Here is a 23,579-nt window from a genome sequence, read left to right as displayed (position 1 = left end):
GTTGATCGATTTCATCAGTATTGATCATCCGAACAACTTTAAAATATTCTAACGTTTAACATCGTAAGTGATGTCATAACCTAATTTTTACTCAGTCTTTGGTAGCATACATTTTGGCGTCTATTTAGTTTGAGCACTTGGATCGACGCGATATCGAGTGCGTCGAGCAGCATTCAGTTGTGAAATAATCCAACACTGATCAGCTGCTTACATAACCTAACCGCATACTCATACTCTTTTTGTAGCATACATTTTAGCGCCGATTTAGTATTGACCATTTAGTTTCGTGATTTTTTTATTATGATGAGCAGCTTTTGGGCATAAAATACGAATTCTAACTGTATGCCAGCTGATCTGTTGCTTTCGGCGCATAAGTGACGTCATAACCTGATTTGATACTCCGTCTTTTGTAGCATACTTTTAGTGTAAAATTACTGCCGTTGAAAGGAGAAAAAATTGAACACTCAATTTATATAATATTTTATAATTATATTTGTTTAATATTTTTTTTTTTAACTCTGATTAGCACTTTTATATTTTAGTTACTCATTTCTACAGATCAGGTTACCTCTCTCTACATATACATACATACAGATTTTTATACAGATATATTATATTTTTTCAAAATATGTGCTTAATTTGCTTTAATACTTGCTTTTTGCTTTTGTATTTTTTGTGATTTCTTTTTGTTTTTATTTTTGTGATTTCTTTTTATTTTTAATTTTTTTGCTTCAATCCATTTTTGAATTGCCGTTATGTTATATTTATATATATATATATATAAATAACCGTTAAATACATACATAAGTATAAGCTAACATTATGTTCATATATCTGCAGCAACAACAATTCAGTGTCCACTATTATACATAACTGTACACACATTATTATATAATATACATACATATATAAGATAAATATTACATACATACATGTTTTCAGTATAGTATATAAGTATTAGTATATGCTTGTTTGTATGTATGTATGTATGTTTGTTGTAAAATATATTTTTTTTGTTTTCAATATGATGATTTTCTAAAATTATATATATATTCACATGTAATTGGCAATCGATTTTGTTTATTTTTTGACATTTCAGTTAGTATGTAGTGTATGTATGTATGTGTGCGTGTGTATGCTCCCCAACTTAAAATTCAGCTTAGTGTTTGCTAACATTTAATAACAATAAAATTAGACATATTATGTTCGCAGCGGCGCATTTGAAAGCCAAATGGTATGGAAACTCTGCCCTGCACCCAACCAATTTGGCTCTCAAATCTGGCCAACTGTCCAACTGTCGACTAGAAACATCGCTGACTAGAAGTAAATGCTATTCGTAATATATATGTATGTGTGTATTATTTGTTTTCAGTTGATATTTCGTAAATATTTTCAGCTTCGGCCACTCGAAAGTCAAATGATGCCCGCATTTGAATTCAACTTTCAGTTCGTGCGCTTCTTCATTTATTTAGGTTTGCATTAGTTAAGGGGGTTTTACTGTTGTCTTTTGAGATGGAGGGGGTGTCTGCATGTGCATGTACATCGCTTAACGTCGTCCCAGTCCGAAACCGTAACGGTGTGGTGGTGGCTCCTGTAGTGAGCGTTTGCCTAAACCAAAGCTGTAGGGTCGGTTGCGTTTTTCATCTGAAAAGCGAAAATAAAATCAAACAATTATAGCATTGTAGCAGTCCCTCACTCCACTCCCCCCACCCCCATTCCACGCTCACCAAAAAATGCCGCATCGTAACCATTGCCATAAGAGTTGCCATAGGAGTTGCCATTCAACAGCTCATCAATGTACTGATCTTCATCGTATTCACCACGCTTGCCCAAGCCAAATGAGTAGGGACGTGCGCGTTTGCCCAAACCGAAATTGTAGACGGGCAGGCGTTTCATCCCATTGCCGCCGTTGGTGTATGTGTAGGCGCGTCGTCCCAAACCGAATGCGTAGCGTTCCATGCGTTTGTCGTAGTTCGCTGCATCGTTGCTGCTCAAATCATTGTCTCGCATATCGTCATTATCAATGTCGGCGAGTAGTGTATTCGGTTGCTGCTGCTGCTGTTGTTGTTGTGGTAAAACAATGCCCGTCGATTTGGCATCAGCATAGGCGATGAGCGCTAACAAAGCCGCAGAAGTGGCGAGTAGCAGTGTGGGCGCAAACAGGGTGCGTTGAATGGCGTGCTGATGGTGGGTGGACATCTTGCAAGCACAGAGATGGTTGGCTCTATGTGTGTGTGCTTGTGTAGGAGGGTGACTATTTAAGCTGAAATATTGAGAGCGGAGAGAGAGTGTGAAAATGTGAGTGAACCTTATTTTACTAGAAGCAAATGCAACGCTGTATATAAATTTATTATCGAAAATGGTTGGTTCTGATGAAAGATCTTCTTCTTAACTGGCGTAGAAACCGAATCTGATGAAAGATAATAAACTATTTTATGTGGGTGCAATCGCCCAAATAGTGTTTGACATGTCGTATGAGTAATATTGTTCATATGGTTGCATATTCATATGAGCACAGAATTATCTTAAAAATATGGTCTCGGATTTAACTAAAAAAAATATTTAATTATATTAAAAAGAAGAGGGTAATTATAATATAAAGGATCACATCTAAAACTCTATACTGACTGCAGTATCTGGAGACAATGTTGTTCGACAAAATAAATACCTTTCATATCCAATTCAATCAAATTTCAAAATATTTCATTTAACTGCTTCTTTTAAGCTCAGGGAACCCAGTGGTATGGAGGAATTTGTAAGATTATTAAGGGGTTATATACAGTTCAAAAAATCGATTTTTTTTTATTTCATTTTCTTAATGTACATATATTTAAAAATTCACACAGAAAATTTCATATCGTTCCGGTGAATATTTTCAAAGTTACAAGCAAATGAAAAATTTGAAAAGACGCTTCAGAGTGCTTGGAAGTACAAGGTCCAAACTTTAAACGCGTTTTTCTCAAAATGGTGTTTTCAAAGTCGGTGACCAACATTACTCGAAAACGGCTAGACCGATTAGTCTAAAATTTCACCACGACCTTCTTAAATAAATTTTTTAGTAATTAATCGACGATTTTTCTCTCCGATAAATATTTTTTTATAAACAATTTAAGGCCGAAATTTCGGTGAAGAATCGATTTTTTTTTTTTGAGAAACCACCATTTTGTCAAAAAAATTTTTGCTTATTCCTTCGATTAATTACTAGATTTAACATTATTTTAACGAAATCTGTTTGGTTTTTTAATTTCGGGTGATCCAGTTCCGAGATATAGTGGTCACCGCAAAACGTCTTTTTTGAGAGGAGCTCCTGGAGATCAGCTGTAGCTCTTTTTCAAATAAATATTTTTACTAGTACTAAGTCTTAAAATACAGTTAAAAGATACCATAATATGTGTATAAATTTTTGGATCAATAAATTAAAAAGTTTTCTCAGAAAAAATCAGGAAAATTCACTTTTTTCGGCCGTCTAACTGTATATAACCCCTTAAATGCTCGAATTTAAAGTGAACAATAATTGTAATTTATAAAGCTGCTTTCGACAGCACGAAAAGGAGCTGTCTTTGTGCCGCGATGTCTGAATTTGGTATACCCGCAAAATTAATATGGCTGTGCCAGGGAACCAGCATCAACAACACGAACAATGTTAGCCTCGAAATCCAGCGCAGAATCACTCTTGCCAACATATGCTACTTTGGACTGAGTAGGCAATTGGAAAGTAAAGTCCTCCCTCGACGAACCAAAATCAAACTCTACAAGTCGCTTATCATTCCCGTCCTGCATTATGGTGCAGAAGCTCGGACGATGTCAACATCAGATGAGACGACACTAGGAGTTTTGGAGAGGAAAATTTTGTGCAAGATTTATGGTCCTGAGAACATTGGCAACGGCGAATACCGCAGACGATGGAACGATGAGCTGTACGAGTTATACGACGACATTGACATAGTTCAGCGAATAAAAAGACAGCGGCTACACTGGCTAGGTCATGTTGTTCCAATGGACGAAAATACTCTAGCTCTGAATGTGTTCGATGCAGTACCCGCCGGAGGAAGCTGAGGAAGGGGAAGGCCTCCACTCCGTTGGAGGGACCAGGTGGAGAGCGACCTGGTTACACTTGGGATCTCCAATTGGCGCCTTCTCTTTCAACCCTCCGCATAAATTACAAAATAACAAAGAATTGAATTGTTAAGTAAAAATTAAATCTACGAGTTATCACACCGCTCGTGCACAGTCTTGAGTGCTCCTGCATGAGTTAATATGAATCGGGGGAGCATTTAGTACATGTGAGTGTTGTTGCAGCACAAATCAATCAAAATGAAATTTCTTTTACTTCAACTCGCATGACTATGAGCAAATTCAATTTGTGTTGCTATTGTTGTACAGCATAGCTGTCTCTTGACTCTTGACTGCTGACTGTTGAATGTGGAATGTTGACTGACTAGCGCCTTATTAACTGGCACTAACTGCCATTTCACTTCATTGTCACCATTTGCGTGCACATCGCTGCCACCGCTGATTGAGCATCATCGCAGCGGAGCGGAGCTGTGAACAAATGCGCCACGCGGAGTGTGCATAGTATGCATATTAATGTCTGCAACATTTAGTCGCGTTAACTTGTTACTCCAAAGTGGGTAAATATTTTCAAAGAATTAACGCGTTTGCCATTCGCACGCGTCGTATAAAGGACACAGCGCTTTTAAATTGCAAAGCAATTCTCGTGATAAGGGCTGCATAAGTATTACATCACAGCGTTGGCGGTCCCTTTAATGTAGTAAAATGCGAGAAATCTGCTATGGTCTGTTGTTGTAAGATAAAACCTAGTTAAACGGTTATCCATGTCACAGGGTGCTTGAGCAGATTTTGCCTGAACGTGTAAGCGCATAAACTATCCGTTGCTGAAGGCATTGAATCTCTTAAGTGATTAATAAGCTTTCATACTTTAATATATTTAATGAGTACATGATTAAATTTCAGGTTTCAAGAGCTGGCTGGCATGGGCGAAAATTTCGAATTTAGTGATTAATTTCTAGGTTCGACTTCAGTTACATAGCGGTTGTTTTCGAAGTTAGAATAGTGATTTTCACTTAGTTATTTTTTAAAGCGACCACGTAGTCTTATTATCACAACAAAGATTAAGGCTATTAATCTTTATATTTGATAGAATCTAGGTAGAGTTTACTCGAATAAAATCAAAACCGTTTATTCGTAAACAATGAAATCTCAAAAGGTTTTATTTAAATTATTCTTTCAGTCGTAGAGAACCCAGTGAAAAGGTAGTTTTGAGGGTTGAAATCATTAAATGCCTGAGGGAATTTACTTTCCAACAATGTCTTCCCTTGAACACCGACTATATACTCGTATACGAGTCATAAGATGCCCGGCAGACTACAAAAGTTCGAATAATAATGCACGATGAGTGTCTTACGGGGGGATTTGTGCCAGCCGAAGCTAACATTTGAAAGTGGGATCAACAATAGAACTAAATCTAGCAACTCTAGTTCACAATCGACCAAAAAAATAACGATTTGATGAATCGGAACAGTATTGCGGTTGTTCAATCTTGATAAATCAAACATTTAATCGCATTGGCATTTAATAATAAATGTTTGGTGGGTCCATCTTCCAGAGTTCTTTTGATAGTCAATTTGCTGATTATATACATATTTAGGCATGAAGGTTGGATATTATTTGAAACCGTTCTTTATCTCCTCCTCTTATTTCAAGTAGGTTGTGGCAGGCAGCGTTTGGTTTAAGTTCAATTTTCAAAAAATGAAAGTTCATATTTTGATATGGGGTATGGATAATAGTTTCTCCTCCGTCACGTGACCTCTACTTAATTTTATTGCTGTAAGTTTTTTATTAACTTTACAATTTTTGTAAGATTTTTACTAATGAAAATATACTAAGTTTCACACTTGTATATAAATCCTGATCTTAGGCATCATCGATGTATCCAGTATATATAAAAAAAGTTCGTTAATGAATTGGAATGAATAATGAAACTAGTAGACTGCTCATCATTTTTAAATTTTTATATTTTTTAACTTTTTGAGTAATCAGGCTTTCATTCCTTGTACTAAAGATTTCATTGCAAGACGACATTGCACCACTTGAAGAACGTTGACACGTCACAACCAACAGTTGCTTTCTTCACACCTGCACAACTTTCACAACACAAAAACACACAATTATCTCCATAAATGTTTATATTTGTGATTTTCACACAAAATACGTTGCATACCGCTAGGCGTTAGCCCGCATACTTTACGCGCTTTTTATGTGGCCGCTAAAGTTTTTGTGCTTATTTTTGTTTTTTTTTTTTTTTTGGTGATGAGCAAAAACGCTTGGTAGTTGTAAAAACCAGAGACATTGCAACAGAAAACCAACAACAACAACAACAAAAAACAATGAATAAATAAATACTGAAAGCATGTTGGCGCAACGGCAACGACAAAGCACGAAATATTGTATCTTCCAAGGAGAGCGGAAGTTATTATTGCTTTGGCGTAAACGAAAATGTGAATGCGAATTTTCTTACGTGCATTTGAGCACAAACGCCACGCGCACAGTGTTTAACGGGAAAATAATGATGCAAGGGGAGTCAAGCGGTTGGCGCTGAAGACTGAGCAGAAAAAGTGGTGAAAGCGTGTAAAATTTAAAATACCATTAGTTGCAATATGTTTGTTTGTTGCTGTTACTGTTGACACAAAGATGCGAAAAACAAATTAATTTGCCACATGAGTGAATGCATAAAGCGCAACAGCAGCTGTAAATGCTTTGAGGTGAAAGCTGGTGTCTTGAAAGCCATTAGAGGTCAAATGGTTTGTTTGATGTGATGCAACACCTGAAAAAGCATGCGGAAACTATATTAAAAAAAAAACAAAATTTGTATTTCTTTAATTATTTCTCATCTTCCTACAATGTTTCATATTTTTCGAATTAAAACAAACTACCGTTATCTACTCCAATTCAATTGCCTTGCAGTTTGTATGCGCATTGAAATTCCACTAGTTCATTTTACAGCCTTTTCACCTCTTCATTGCTGTTGACAGTTAACATGAATCAGAGCGCGTCACTTGATTTTATTGACCCCTTAATCCTTTGCTTAGCATTGAACGCGTGTCCTTCAACTACAACAACAACAAACACACGCTACACAAATTTGCTGTGTAAAGTTTATTTTTTATGCGCTTTTTAAGTAAGTGCGCGACATTATGAGCAGCAGATTTTAACTGGCAATACTGTTTATATGCAAAACGTGCGCCAAAAGCGTGCTTAATAAATTTTAGATGCCCATGAAAATTTTGGTTAATTTTTATGAAATTCAAAAATAAGTGTTTTCGAGCATTATTTTAGCGAAGAAACATTTCAGGTTAATGGCAATAAGTGAAATTTTTCAAAAATTATGTGAAATGGCATGCAACAGCAGTGGTATGATTAGAAAGAAGAGTTAAGTTCCGCCATCATTATTTAAAAAATCGAAATTTGTAGAAATCAAAAATCTATGTATGCTTTACCTTTGAAAATATTTTCATGCAATTTCATTCAAATAATTCTCACAAAGACCGATATACAAGGTGTGTTCAAAAAATAACGGGAATTTTTAAATTTCGCGAGATTGAAAATTTTACTTTGGATGTAGCAGTCGCTAAGATTAGACGTGCCTTTATGGGCTTGGCGATTTTCTTTTGTTAAAAGCTCACACTTCGTTGCTTGTTAGTGAGTTCTTGGTTAGAAAACAGAACTGTAACCATGCCTCACCCTCCAAATCCGTCAGACATGACTGCGTGTGACATTTTCATATTTCCGAAATTAAAGAGCACCTTAAAGTATCGTCTTTCTACAATTATACGAGAAATCGAAAGAACCAAAAGCTTTGCTAAAAATCGAGTTCGAGAAGTGTTTCGAGGATTGGCTGCTGCGTTGACATTAGTGCATAACAACGAAAGGCGACAACAATAATGTAGACGAATAAATATTTTTTTTTTATAAAAATTCCCGTTATTTTTTTAACAAACCTCGTATACCAAATAAAATAAATCGGTAGTTCAAAACTCATATGGAAAGTAATGAACCCGTTTTTAGTACCAAGTTACATCATTATTAGGAAAGGAGACCGATTTTCGATCATTTTGGTTTATTCGGTATCTGAGTGTGTAGGTATGAAATCGTTAAGAAACACATTAGAAGCGCTATTTGTTACAAGTTTTGTTCTCAGATTGCCAAGGCCCCAAGTTTTATCAAGATATTTCCATTCGGGTTATGTTTTACTTGAACGTACAGAGAGACAACCGGTCTCGTCGTCTCATTTAGGTTTGGGTGTTATAAATAACTGATAGTTATGAACTAGAGTTCTTGGTATTCGACTAATCGACTAACCGAATTAACTGAATATGGCATTATTCGAATAATAATAATCGGTTTGCACTATTCGGATAGTCGTCAGTCATCGACTATTCGATTAACCGCTCACGTCCGACTATCCGGTTAACCGTTCGTTGTCGACTATTCGAATAGTGTAAGTTCATTAAATTTCTCTTTTTATTGAAAAAAGTGAAACACAGGAAAAATGCGCACAATTGACATTTTCACAAATAAAAACAAACAAAAATCAAAGGCTGCTTGGATTTCAAACAAATTTCATTTATTCGAATAGTGACAGTACAACTATTCGAATAATCGCAGTAGAACGACTATTCGAATAGTCGTAACATTGCGACTAATCGAAACCGGTTAATATTCGTACGAACGGTTACAAACCGGATATTCGAATAATCGGTTTTCAAGTTAATCGAATAATTTTAAGAGCCCTATTATGAACATATACAAATTTGGTTTTATTTTTCAGTTAAAAATCTATAATTTTCTAAAATATTAACTTGAATACAACCGATTTCATTCGAATATTATAGTAATTAATGCCAGACAGCTGAACTTGTGTCAGACAGCTTGCACTTGTTCGTCTACTCAATATTGAGTTTGAAATTCCGTTAGTCAACTCAAGTAATAACAACAAAGCTTGCCTTGTCTTGCTGTCGCATAATTTTTCTTATTTATGCGCACTTTGCAACGCGACATTTTCGCTTGTTTTCCTATGATACTCTTGTGTCAACAAAGGATTATGCAGTCAAAATTAATTGATTGACTAACAAGTCAAGAAATAGCGTGAATACATTGGTCTTCGTAGAATTCTTAATGAATTTATTTATAAACAGAACCGTTTTCAGTTGGAGTTTCCTTTTAGTAAGCAATAAGAATAATGTTAATGCAAATTTAAGGTTTTTTTTGTATAAAAACGGTTACAAAAATGTTATCCAAATATTAGCTACTGCTTTTGACCATCTCTCTGGCAGCATGCGTATTCCGTACAAATGTCGAGAATTCGTCTCCAAAAGTGACATTTTCAGTTGAGAATAAGTTTGGGATGCAAACAGATCTCTACAAATATTTTGTTGGGTTAATGTTGACACAAATGTCCAAAATCGATATAAAACGATTTAATCGATTTAATTGACCAGTGCTTGACGTTAGAGACATCTATTGGAAAACGGCGGAAGCAAAGTTGTAGACCTTTTTATTGTTTTATAAGAGCTTTTATTTATTCCAAAATTTGCTGAATGATTTGACTTTTGACTTTGAAAACAATTCAACTTTGTTTTCAAGAAATTCTAGCAATTTTCAATATACACTCAACAAGTTGGGGCGAAACGAACACATAACTAGTATACATCTAATAGGCTTACAAGCGTATCGCGCTAACAATAAAAACTTGTGCTTTTCCATGTTAAACTCCGACAAAGATATTTAAATAATTTAAACTTCCAACACTTATTATCTTTTAATTGATTTTAGTGCAAAGTTTTTCTATTAGACACAACAACAAAAAATGCACAGTCACAAGCACAACCCACTTGTCCTTACACTGCACACTGGCGCACTACTGCTGATTATGATTATTCCAAAACAGCAAACTAAGAAAGTATAAATTTCAAATGATAACAAAACAAAGTGACGGCGCAAAGTGGCCTTCTCGTGTCTCAGTGAGTATTTGAAGATTGCTGAGTCAGCAAGGATTTCTCAGCGCTTGAGCACACACGAACCACAACAACTAGCGGTATTACTGGTGCTAATAAATGGGTTGGTGGGTGTTTAAAGTGCGCTGGCGGCTGGTCAAATAGTCGAAGGGGTTAGTCGTGGTAGACGGTGTTGACAGATTTGCCTCTCTTGCGACGTGGCTTCTGGTGTGTTAACGAAATTGGCGTACGTGCGTGCTGTACATTTGTCTGCTTCGGCGTATACGTTCCGAGTTAATCCAATGATTTCTACCAGAAATTCATAACTTTGAGTTTATGTAAATTTTTTGGCATTTTGTTGGTTAGGGTATTCTTAAAGAATCGGGGTAATACTGTCGTCCGCGTATAATTTATGATCATGTCATGAGTATTTCAGTTATGGACTTTCTGATGTGTGCTAAGCGGTTCGGTATTGATTAGAGGGTTGCTGAGCTGTTCCATTTATACCTTGGTTTCGCTATCACTTGTCATTGATGAATCGAACTAGCGAATGGTATAATCAAAGACATAGTCAAATAGAGAAAGAACTCAAACTCTATACTCTTTTTATCTATTATCTCTGCTTTCAACTGTAAATTTTTATTCAGTTTAAATTTAATAATTTCTATTTTTATACAGTTTCAATCTTCAACTGCTTTTGGCCTACCTCAATTTATCGCTTTAAATTCCACCAACCGCATAACTGTGTCATAATTCTCAATAAATGTCAGCGACGCACACAAATTGTCGTCGACACGCGCAAAATGGGAAAGAACGTAATGAAATATGCATACCAGTGTTGGTACAAAAAGATGAGCCGGTTGTGTAAAATTTCAATATTTTCTGGGCTTTGGGGTTTTAAGCATTCTTGTTCATTTTTAAACATGTTTATACTATTTCTTATATAACTCTGTTTAAAATTTTTGAATCAAATACAAAGCTTATTGTTAGCTTTTACCTAATTCTTTAAATATTTCACGCCTTTAGTTGTTGTTTTGCCTGCCTGGAAATTGTTGAACCATCTTTGCTTTAAGACTTTCAACTTTCTACATTCTCTGGCTGCAACAACAAACAAACACACATTCATATACTGCCAGTTGAGTTTAATGCCTGCATTTTGCATATTTCTAGGCGCAAACGTGCGCATATCCTTCTTCAGTGCAGCGTGCACTCATAAGTCAGCGACTCGTGTCACTTTGTGTATTTATTATAGGCGAGTGTGATAATTTATATGCGACGGTGTCGAGTGCTGTACGCGTAAACAACACAAACAACACATACACACATATACATATGCACTTGCATATAAAGAAATATTTGCATATTTAAGAAATTATCTGATAAAGAAGGTTAATGTTGATTAAAACTGTTGGTCAAATTGTGATAGCTGGGAAGTTGAAAAATTATAAGAAAAAAATTTTTAAATATTCAAATAAATTAATTATAAAAAAATTTATAAAAAAATGTATCAAAAGATGTATAAACAAATTATAAAAATATCAATAAATAATAAAAAATAATTATTAAAAAATCATATAAAAAATTGTTAAAGAATTTAAAAGAAATATGAAAAAAATTATTAAAAATTTATATTATAAATATAAAAAAAATTAATAACTCAAAAATAAAAAATAGATAAAAAAATATTATAAAACTATAAAAAAAAAACAAAATTATATATAAAATGTATTAAAACAAAATATTGAAAATTGTATTAAAAAATGTATAGAAAGATTATAGAAGAGAATTTAAAAAATAAATTTAAAAAATTATATAAAAAAAATAAAAAAAAATTAATGAAAATATATAATAAAAAATAAATTTAATTATAAATATTTAGACTAAAACTGTTGGTTAAATTGTGGTAGCTGAGAAGTTGAAAAATTTTTTAAATATGAAATTAAATAAATTATAAAAGAATTTATAAAAAAATTAATAAATAAAAAAATAAAAAAAAAATTATTAAAAAATTATATAAAAAATTGTTAAAGAATTTAAAAGAAATATTAAAAAATTATTAAAAATTTATATTAAAAAAAAATTATATGTAAAATGTATTAAAACAAAATATTGAAAATTATATTGAAAAAATATATAGAAAAAAGTATTAAAAATTATATAAAAAATTAAAAGAATGTATGAAAATAATTAATAAAAAATAAATTTAATTGTAAAATATTTAGATGTTAAAAGTTAGTATTTTGAAAACAGTTTCCTCACACTTGCTTGCTTATATGCATATACAATTAGGAAAATAAGTTCTAACTGTGGTGAATTACATTCGCATGCAACAGGTGTGGCAGTCTCACATACACAGATACACACATACACATATATTTTAATAACACACAAATCATATGCAGGACAGCTTTAGCTACAATAAAAAAGTTGTCGGTAATATAAACACAACAACAAAGCGAACATAACATGTTTATGCACATACATACACGGAAGGGCCAGTATGTATTTATTTCTGCCTGTGGGTACGGTTTATAACCCTTTCTGTGTTTATGCGCGGCTTTCTTTCTTTCATTCATTTTGTTGGCGTCAACATGGCTATCAGTGATTTGCTGCCGCCATCGTTGGCAAGCGTGAAATGGCAAACAAGCGAAGCGTTAAAGTCAGTTCTCGGGCACATAAACGAACATACACACACATAAACATATATGCAAATGCACTCATATTAGACACGTGATAATCGGTTATTTTTGCCGCCGCATTTGATGTTGCTACAATCATTTTATTATCCATAGCAGCGTGCGTTATTAAACAGTTATTCTTAACGCATGCTTGTACGTTTGTATTTTCGTTTGTGTGTGTGTTAGCATAGACATGCCGTCATAAATTTGTCAGTACAACTGGTTGATGATATTTATTTACTATTATGCCTGTCATATGTCAGCAATCATTTTGTTGTGTCTCTGCAATGCTTTGTTGTTGGGCAGGCAGTTGGTGCTTTTCTCACTGGCGACGGGGAGATTTACGATAGCCGGAGCTGTTGACTCGCCCAGTTATTGGCGAAGGCTTTATATTAATTAATGTAAACAATAATGGTTATGCTAAAATGCGAGGAAATCACAAACAAATATGGTAACAGAGAAAACAAGTGAGTGGGGTTACGAAGAAGAAACTTTTTGAGCTGCCTCTGCGAGCTTAAATACGTCACTTTTTTGACCAAGTAGTTCTTAAAAAAGACTTTTCTCAAATAATGTATTTCAATGTGGCTTTCAATTGATTGGTCCTGATATACGACTGATATAAAGTTGGGTGACAGAAAAAACCGGAAATTAAATTTTAACTAGGATGTGTGTTCAACGAATAACGGTACTTTTCGTTTAAAAAATATATATTTTTTATACGTCTACATTAATATTGACGCCTTTAAAACAGTCACCATTCGATATTATGTACTTATGCCAGCACTTCTGCCAATCGACGAAATACTTTTCAAACTCGAGTTTTGTGATAACCTTTAGCTCTTTCAGAGAGATATCTGCTTGTAAAATGACGGCCATTTAAGGGGTTATATACAGTTAGAATTTTCAAAAAATCGATTTTTTTTATTTCATTTTCTTAATGTACATATATTTAAGAATACACATATCGTTCCGGTGAATATTTTCAAAGTTACAAGCAAATTTGAAAAGGCGTTTCAGAGTGCTTGGAAGTACAAGGCAGCGCGTTTTTCTCAAAATGGTATTTTCAAAGTCGGTGACCAACATTACTCGAAAACGGCTAGACCGATTAGTCTCAAATTTTAACACGACCTTCTTAAATATATTTTTTAGTAATTAATCGTAGATTTTTTTCTCTCCGATAAATATTTTTTATTTTATAAACAATTTAAGGCCGAAATTTCGGTGAAAAATCGATTTTTTTTTTTTGAGAAACCGCCATTTTGTCAAAAAATTTTATTTTGCTTATTCCTTCGATTAATTACTAGATTTAACATTATTTTAACGAAATCTGTTTGGATTTTTAATTTCTTATGATCCAGTTCCGAGATATAGTGGTCACCGCAAAACGTCTTTTTTGAGAGGAGCTCCTGGAGATCAGCTGTAGCTCTTTTTCAAATAAATATTTTTACTAGTACTAAGTTTTAAAATACAGTTAAAAGATACCATAATATGTGTATAAATTTTTGGATCAATAAATTAAAAAGTTTTCTCAGAAAAAATTCTAGAAAATTCACTTTTTTTTTCGACCGTCTAACTGTATATAACCCCTTAAGGTTGTTTTTATTTTTGAAAATAAGAAAAATTCAAAGTCGGAGTCATGTTTGGCGAATATGGAGCCTGAGACATCGTTACTGATTTATTTTTGGCCAAGAATTCACAAACAAGCATGATGCAGAAGACAGTTTAAATCACAATAAAAATCATCGTGCTCATCATGCATGTAAGGTCAATTCTTTCTTATTTAATGCTAATTTATATTATTTTATGATCTTGCTTTCGGACGTGATAATTTCGCTCTATGAGCTCTAAGTTTAAATGGTAATGTTAATGCTTGAACTATATATCACAGAGCTATAATTCGAGAAAGAATAAGCGTATAAGAATGCCAAATAAAGACAATTGAAAGGCCGTCTGTTTGTATTATTTACAGTTTTGCCAAAATGTAGGCAATATACAAAAATATAAAAAACGTTGCCTACTTTTAGGATGATATTCAGAAGAAAAATCTATTTATCGTTATAAACAAAATAATATACTAACGAAAGAAAACCGTAGTTTAATAAATTGTACTCAAGGAGTTCTTGTCTGCAATATATGACAAATCCAAAAAAGTTGTGATTTAAACTATTTAATAAATACAATTGTATGTAGTACTAGGTATCCTTGCTTGTTACAAATAAGAAGTTTTTATCACAATTAGCTGACACTTGCGAGCCATAAAACTTTGCAGGAGAAAAACAAAACGCGAAAATGCAAATTCCGTAAACCAACTTCCAAGTCGCGACACTTTATTGCACATATTTACTGTACTCGCGAACAAATTACCTTTTAGCACCGGTACTTTTCCCAACCCTAATGCAAATATTCTCAGCCAATTAGCTGTGACATAATTAACCAAAATAATTAATTAACACTTTTACAACGTCATCGAAGTTCAAATGCAGACATTATTTCACTTTACCGAAAACAACACCGCCAGGGAATGTAAGTTAAGTCAACAACAACAACAACAACGCCTGCGTAAACACTAAAACAATATGGACGACAATAAAGTTTAATCCATTTTCGTGGCGGCAGCGTGTACAGCGGCAGCGGCGGATGTCTTCCAGCAAAATGGTGGCGACCAAAAGAAATGCGGCTTCAGGCAAACACGCGTACAAAGCAACAACAATAACAACAATGTGTGGAAGTAACTCCGAAGAAGTTTTGCCATTACTGTAATAACGAGGGCAGTAAGATAAGACAGTGAATTTAGAAAGTGTTATTATTTTTTGAAATCTCCCTTTTGAAAGAAGCATAAGAGATGGCGGTAATGTATGAGGTAAGAGAATGATTTGCTTGGAATTTGAGTTTCCAGTGGCTGAGAGAAGTACTATATAAGGTCTTCTGAGCCAGAAATTCGGCAAAGATTTTTCTGTAACTATACACTTTTATTGTTTGCTGGTTCTTATACTCTTAAATTTTGTCGCGCTTCTTCTTCCATTTGTTTCGAGCTTCGGATGAAATCGGGAAAAAGTAGAGTTTACAAGGTTTTTTAGCTGACTACATCGATACTTTTGACTTTTTACGCAATTTTTCAATGTCCCAAAAATTTTTGAAGGTTTGAAACTTCTTGGGTAGAGACGACCGCGGGTAAGAATCAATTTTTTTATAATCTAAGACTTGGGTCGGCTGGATGATGAAACCAGCGAACTCCCAAAGCTTTGTTCTTATATAGAAAAGATTCGAAAATTGGTCTTCAACTAAATTTTTCGAATTCAGATCAACTAAGCGAAATCTCAACTGAGTTGTCTCGAATAAAAGTTCAAACGAGTGGCAAATTCAACGAAGACATGTGACATGTTCAACTATAACTCGATTGTTCGGAGAGTTAGGAACCCTTACTGAAATATTGGTCGCCAACATATCATGGACTTATGCCAATACTCTCGTACTCATCTATATGTAAGTGCTTAAGGACAACAAAAGCAAAAAGAATTCCTCAACTATTAGCCATTGCGTAGGTGCTTTGTAAAGTGCGAAAGAATAATTGAAGCAGAAAAAAGTGCGAAAAGTAATTGTGACATTGGCCGGAAAGCCATAAATGAGACTTTAACAAGGACATTATCTATTTATTAATTTGCAAGCGAACAGCAGGGCAATCGCGAGCAAAAGTAACAGTAAGCAGTTTGGCATGCAACAAGTAGAAAGTCCAGCTATGCGAAAAGAAACGTGGCAAATATGCAAGCAAATGTTGCACACACTTCTAAGCGCATAAGTAGCGCAACTGTTGACTGGGAATTGGCTAGTAATTCCTGGCTGATCTTTCTCATATCCGTTGTGGCAATGAGTTTTTGTTGTCAACACTTGCTGTAGTTGTGATCGTGTTGCATGCCGCTATGCGCCGTAAAGCGAAATCGTCTTTTACGGAAGTTTAGTACCAGCAGCAAAGACTGTCTTTTTTGCGCAATTCGAGCTGCTGCTGATGATGAAGTTTGTGTGGTAGTTGGTGTGAGCGGTTGTGACATGGTCGCGCATCGTGCTTTGCTGCAGCATTACAATATTGCTGCGCTCTGTCTGTCTATTTGTCCGTTCGTCCGTCCGTCTGTCGGCATCCGGTTAATGAACGACTTTGGTGCAAATTACAGAATTGCTACAGCAACCGTATTCGCATTTCGTTCTCGGCTGCCATAAAAAGCAAAGTGAAATACGAAGAGCGTGCGGAAGGTGTTGTGCAGAAAAAAGAGAGACAACTCCAACCAAGAAGATAACTCGAAAGCACGTAAATGTGTGACGTGAATGACTCTTATGCATTTGATGTTAGCGAAAGCATTGCTTCCTAATTATTCGCCTGTTTGCATAAATAGGATTTTTTTGGTCGTCTGTATAACTATTAGTTGGAATCGAAATTTATTGGTAATGAAGTTTTCAGTTTTCAGTTGCGTTAAATTTTGTTGACTTCTTTTATGGAATTTGAGTTGATGAAGGAGAATTCTTTGAAATTTTATGCTTTTAAAGAAAGAAACTTGAGCAAACGTGAGGTCGTTTATTTTGGTGAAAACAACTCGCTTAACTGAAATGCAGTAGAACGACCTACACAAATATAATGGGATGATGATTTACTATTTTAAAGAGTTATATACTCTCTTGAACTATCGTTGTTGCTTCCGCACACAATTTTTAGAACAGAGCTTAAGAGCTTTAAGGGGTTATATACAGTTAGAATTTTCAAAAAATCGATTTTTTTTTATTTCATTTTCTTAATGTACATATATTTAAGAATACACACAGAAAATTTCATATCGTTCCGGTGAATATTTTCAAAGTTACAAGCAAATGAAAAATTTGAAAAGGCGTTTCAGAGTGCTTTTCAGTACAAGGTCCAAACTTTAAACGCGTTTTTCTCAAAATGGTGTTTTCAAAGTCGGTGACCAACATTACTCGAAACGGCTAGTCTAGTCCGATTAGTCTCAAATTTTAACACGACCTTCTTAAATATATTTTTTAGTAATTAATCGAAGATTTTTTCTCTCCGATAAATATTTTATTTTTATAAACAATTTAAGGCCGAAATTTCGGTGAAAAATCGATTTTTTTTTTTGAAAAACCGCCATTTTGTCAAAAAATTTTATTTTGCTTATTCCTTCGAATAATTACTAGATTTAACATTATTTTAACGAAATCTGTTTGGTTTTATAATTTCGGATGATCCAGTTCCGAGATATAGTGGTCACCGCAAAACGTCTTTTTTGAGAGGAGCTCCTGGAGATCAGCTGTAGCTCATTTTCAAATAAATATTTTTACTAGTACTAAGTCTTAAAATACAGTTAAAAGATACCATAATATGTGTATAAATTTTTGGATCAATAAATTAAAAAGTTTTCTCAGAAAAAATTCTGGAAAATTCACTTTTTTTCGGCCGTCTAACTGTATATAACCCCTTAACACAGCGAGCAGAAAAGTGGCGAAACGAAGATGAAAAATTTAAAGATTGCTGAAGGATAATACTGACTGAATTATTCTTACGATATTTTGTTACTATTGTTTCTTATGATTCTTAGTTTAATATTTTTACGAGCAGTATCAGAAAACTTAAAATTTTTATTTTACGACATGTGTTCAAAAAATAACGGTAATTTTCGGTTAAAAAAAGTATTTATTTATTAGTCTACATTGACGTTGTCATCTTTAAAATAGTCCCCATTCGATAATATGCTCTTATGCCAGCGCTTCTTACAAACGTCGAAGCACTTCTCGAACTCAATTCTTAGGCTCAATTCTTGGGTCTTGCAGCGATTTCTCCCATGCTTGTAAAACTTCGACGTTTTAAGGTTCTCTTTATTTTTGCAAATATGTAAGAAAAAGTCAGACGAGCCATGTCTGAAGGCTCACTTATTTTCATTAACCAGTTGAGAATTACAAAATTACTTCTTTGAATGAATTAAAAAAAGGCACAAAAAGCGTTTTTGACTTTAAGAAATCAACTTTCTTATTAGAATACAAGTACACATATGCATTTTCTACGAACACTCGACATATCTAGTACTACATACATACATATCTCCATGTGTCAAGCATGTTCACAGTTTCTTCATATGCACGAACCCTTGAGGCGTGACGGTAATGAGTAAAGACATTTCTTTTTCTCCACCACATACATATGTACCTGTTATGTATACATACATGCATGCAAATTCTAAGTAATAGTGAACTTTTGCCTGCACATGTGTGAATTCCACTTTGTGCGCCAAAGAGAATTTCTATTTCATCTTTGTAAGTGCTTTGACCAATTTGCGTGTGCATCACTTTAAAATTGGTTTGGTTTAATTTTTTTATCCTTTCAAAAGGTGGTAGCAAATAGGCAATAATGTTAAAAAAAAAGTGAAAATTACTCATTTCAGCAGAATTTGGTTTAAAGTGGGCGACGCAAGTTGGCAAGAAAAACCAATTAGGTGCGGTTTTGGGAAAAATATTTTTTGGAATTAAAAACAGTTTTTTTTTTAATTTTTATCGGAAATTTGTACAACAAAATTCTACTTGAGAAGGAGATTAGAAATTTAAAAACCTTACTACTTAAATTTTGATATTAAAAATAAAAAAAAAATCATAAAACTTAACTTTTGGAAAATGCACTTAGCCACTTTTACATGTTAGCGCACTCTATATATTATATCAAATTGGCTTTACTTGGCTCTCCAAGCGCACGTGTGATCTCCTAAAAATATTTAATATCAATTTAATAACTTTTTGCATTTATTGCTTACACATTGTGCGAAAACAAATTATATTTTGTCAATTGATTTGTCATAATTTCGGCACGCTTGCGGCATTTCTTCGCCGCTGCTGTCGTTTTTTGTTTTTATTACTCAATAGTGTAATACCGAAATTACTACAAAATAACTGCACTTTTTTTTTTTTTATACCGTTGCTTATGCCTAAAAGCTTTCACTATTATTGCTCTAATAGCAGCCGGATGTGGTATGTGCGGGTGTGCGTGGGTGGGGCGCGAAATTGCGTGTAATTGCTTTGCTTGTGGGCAGTTGTTTTGCCGTAGGTGAATTTAATTGTCTCATCCGATGTGCGACCTTCGACCTATCCAATGAATGTTTCTATGTATGGTATGTGCATGGGCAATGTTCTCAAATGTCAATCATTAGGCCAACCAAAAAGAGAGCCATCAAATGAATATTTGTTTGTTTGTATGTATGTCTGTGTACATTAATAGCACATCATTTGACGACAGAGACATTTCCTTGTTCTCAAATGATTTGTAGTTTTTTTTGTTTTTTTGAGTTAATCGGTAGAAAGACGAAAATATTCGCCACACATATTCATAGAATACGCGTTGATTCTCGAATGGTTGGTTCTTTAAGGTGAACTTTTTTAAGCCGGAATTTTTTTTTTTTTGGAAAATATTCACACATATTGTAGAAATTTTTTTTTAAGTCCATTTATATTATAAGTGTATACTTTGAAAATCAAAATTATGTGTTATTGAATTTTCAGCTCTATTTTATATTAGAAAAAGCTTACTATTCGAAAATATATTTAATTGATAAAAATATTCGGGAAAATTTCACGAATATCCTACTGGTAAGATAGTTCATTATTTAAGAAGAACTATAGAGCTGCTGATGCTCTGGTAAAAATTTTCGAAAATTTCGAGTTAATGACTACATTTCCCATGTTAAATGCAATTAGAAAATTATTATATTACATCTTCCAAAGTGTGTTGTTAAAAGTTGCAGATATAATGGCAGTAATCTGAATACATCATATAAATACATAAATAATATTAAATGCTTGATCAAAAAATTAAAAAAAAAAAAAATCATGCATAGATTCCCTTCATAATATCTATATAATTTACTAGCCGACCCGAAAGACGTTCTCCTGCATGATTTTTCAAGCTATTAGGATATTAAGCAAAGTATGAAATGAAACACATCTTATATTGAATATTTGATACGCCGACAGTGGCGGCATTGTAAAACATTTTCCAAAAACAATTTGATATATCTTTAGAATGTTTCTATACAGTAACAATGGTGCCATCTATTTTTGGCTAATGTAAAACATCAAAAAAAATTTATGAAATAAAAATTAATAAAATGTACTATTTAAATGGGAACGAATGGTGACTATAAACCATTCCCAAACCTCCAACTGAAGATACACAAAAATTTCAGTAAAATCGGTCCAGCCGTTCAGGAGGAGTTCCGTGACATAAAAACGTACAGATAGATTTCCAGTATTAAAAAGTTAATTTTCCTGGATATTCCAAAAAAAAAAAGTTTTTGAAAACTCTTCGTCAATAGATATTAGTTAAGTGAATACAAATTATGACTGATAAAAAAATCTCCAATATTGGACCTTTTTATTCGAAACCCGTTAAAACTATTATAGAAGTTTCTTCCGGTAATAGAATTATAATTTTTATAATCACAAGAAGGTATTTTTGAGAATCAATGAAAATGAATAGGCTTTCGAGTGTGAGGAAAATACGATTGAAAACGATTCTTCAATGTTGTAAAAATATTCTATAAAGGTAATAATTTTAATATATATAATGATTAAAACCGTTGTTGAGTTCTTAATGCTAAACTTGAGAGATTTTGAAAGTTATGGCCAATAGAAACGTCATAAAATGTAGTCAACGGTTTTTTCAAATGTTTAACGATGTTTTTTCATTTGTTACAGATAATGAATTACCATGTGAAAATGCCACAAGGAGTGGAAATTTAAAATATTGAGAGGTGAGTTTTAATCGTTACATTATTTTGACACCAAATGTATTTCACAATTATTTTGAAAATAATTTTTTTTTGAAAATTTTCATAATATTTATTATTGAATATTTTTGATGAATTGGTATTGAAAATAATATTAGAATTATGAAATATATAAAGACATTTTGTGAAATGTTATTAACAATTTTGATGGCGCTAAAAAGTAGGCAATATATTTTCGAGTTGACTGAATATAGTCTTATAAACTATATATGTTCTACACATTTGTATATGGAGAGTTACAATAAAATATATACAAATTATTTGTTTAACAATTAGTTTTCAGCCTTTGGAGATTTATACCTAAATATTTAGTTCTTTCGTCATTTATTGTAACATAAATCATGTGAAAGATTAAGTTTTAATATAGTATCTTCAAAGTTTTTCTAAAGAGAACTGATACGAAATGCTCCTGAGGGAAATATGTTCATCTCAGAATTTCTTTGTGCCGCCGCCTAAATGTAGGCAATTGATATAAATTATTAATTTAATAAATTAATAAAATTAAATTATTAATTTAATAAATTATTGATATAATAAATTAGTGGGTTAATAAATAAGTACTTTAAATTGTTGAATTAATTGCTATTTTAAACGAATTTAATCGGTTTCTATTTATGAATTTATAAATTTACAAACAATGCGGAAAATAAATAATATATACGATGCACCTAAGTGTAGGCAACAAAAATTTCAAAAATAATTATTTTTACTATAAAAGGATGAAGGCCGCTGTGAATTAGGTGCGATATGATAATATTGAGTACGTCTTATTAAAAAATTCGATATTATGTTTACTAAATAATTAATTAAATAATTAATAAAATATTTAATTATGTTTTTTATGATTTTTTGCATAAAAATATATAGTTCCTTGCAATTAATTTTCACTTTCTTGGTTTCACGCAAAACAAAAGTAATGTACCACAAAAAAAACCGTTAACTCTTATATGCATTTTTCATTTCTTTTTAATACCAAAAAAAAAACAAAATACGATTTCAAATCGTTTATTCAAATCTTGGCACATTTCACAGTCATTGCACTCGAGGTGCTTTAGAGCTCTTTCGCTCTTAATCCTTAACAATTATTTGACACTAATACTTAAACAAACAGTGAATACACACCAACACAAGTGTCGCTCGGCAAACTGTTGCTTTTTAATGCTGAATATTAATTAACACCGAATACTGGCACAGTTGATATAAGAATATGCTGCAGTGTTTTCTTTTGTACGCACAACTTATGGCTGAGTACTGGTTGTATTGCGTTGTTCACAGGTCAAGAGTCGTGTAACTTTTGAATTTTCACGGATGCAGCAGGTCCTCTTATATTCAACAGCGGCCGCAGCTAAATGTGTTGATAACGTTGCCAACGACGACGACAGCAGCGACAATAACGGTGTAAAGGCAGCTGGTAGTCGCTTCACACGCACACACAATCACATAAACACAGAAGCTCTTGCATAGAAGCATACAAACAGGCGTCTGTGTGGCATCAGATGTTTTATTTCGCTTGAAACTCACCACACTCACCACCAATACAACGAAACGGCATGCTGTTCATGTGAAAGCCTCAACGCAAGCGCTGCTTGGCACAGAAATGGCCGGCAATTGGTAGTAGTTGGTGGGAATTTCACTTGCAGCTTTGGCGCGCGAATTTTCATTTTCGCACGAAGGTTGGTAGCAACATATTGTACCAAAAATGCGCATTTATTCTAATTTTGCTTAACTGGAAAATAATTTAATTTGGCTTGGAGGTTTTTTTTAGCAATAATTTGGGGACAGTGTTTGATTTCACCGTTATTTTTGCCTTTGTGTATGATTTTGATACACGTGTGCTGCTGGCAGTGTGTTCGTGGCAATTCGAAGAAATTTCACCATTGTGTTTTTACTAGAGGTTTTTTTGAAGATTATATGATATTTTTTTGGAATCTGGCGTATTTTGTCAATTATATATTACTGATAATGTTTTTATTGGTTCAGTTTAATATATTCCAAATTCGATTTTTTTATATTATACTAGCAGACCCGGCCATACGTTTTTGTGGCTAAGGTATACATTAAATTAGTAAATCTTTCAA

The 23,579-nt window shown here is 33.3% G+C and overlaps 1 protein-coding gene across 1 annotated transcript; it reads right to left on the bottom strand.

Moving 5' to 3' along the window:
• Positions 1-510: 510 nt before the first annotated feature.
• On the bottom strand, positions 511-22,815 carry LOC105209159 (allatostatin-A). The gene is made up of 3 exons (XM_011179412.3): positions 22,624-22,815; positions 1,728-2,263; positions 511-1,644 (listed from the first exon to the last, which is right to left on the bottom strand). The coding sequence occupies exons 2-3, from the start codon at positions 2,197-2,199 to the stop codon at positions 1,547-1,549; spliced, it is 570 nt and encodes a 189-aa protein (XP_011177714.2). The 5' UTR covers positions 2,200-2,263; positions 22,624-22,815; the 3' UTR covers positions 511-1,546.
• Between the last annotated feature and the right edge of the window lie 764 nt (positions 22,816-23,579).

The sequence above is a fragment of the Zeugodacus cucurbitae genome, chromosome 2 (genome assembly GCF_028554725.1).
Source record: "Zeugodacus cucurbitae isolate PBARC_wt_2022May chromosome 2, idZeuCucr1.2, whole genome shotgun sequence".
NCBI lineage: Eukaryota > Metazoa > Arthropoda > Insecta > Diptera > Tephritidae > Zeugodacus > Zeugodacus cucurbitae.
Note: the sequence above shows the minus strand (reverse complement) of the source record. Positions and strands in the feature narration are given on the sequence as shown.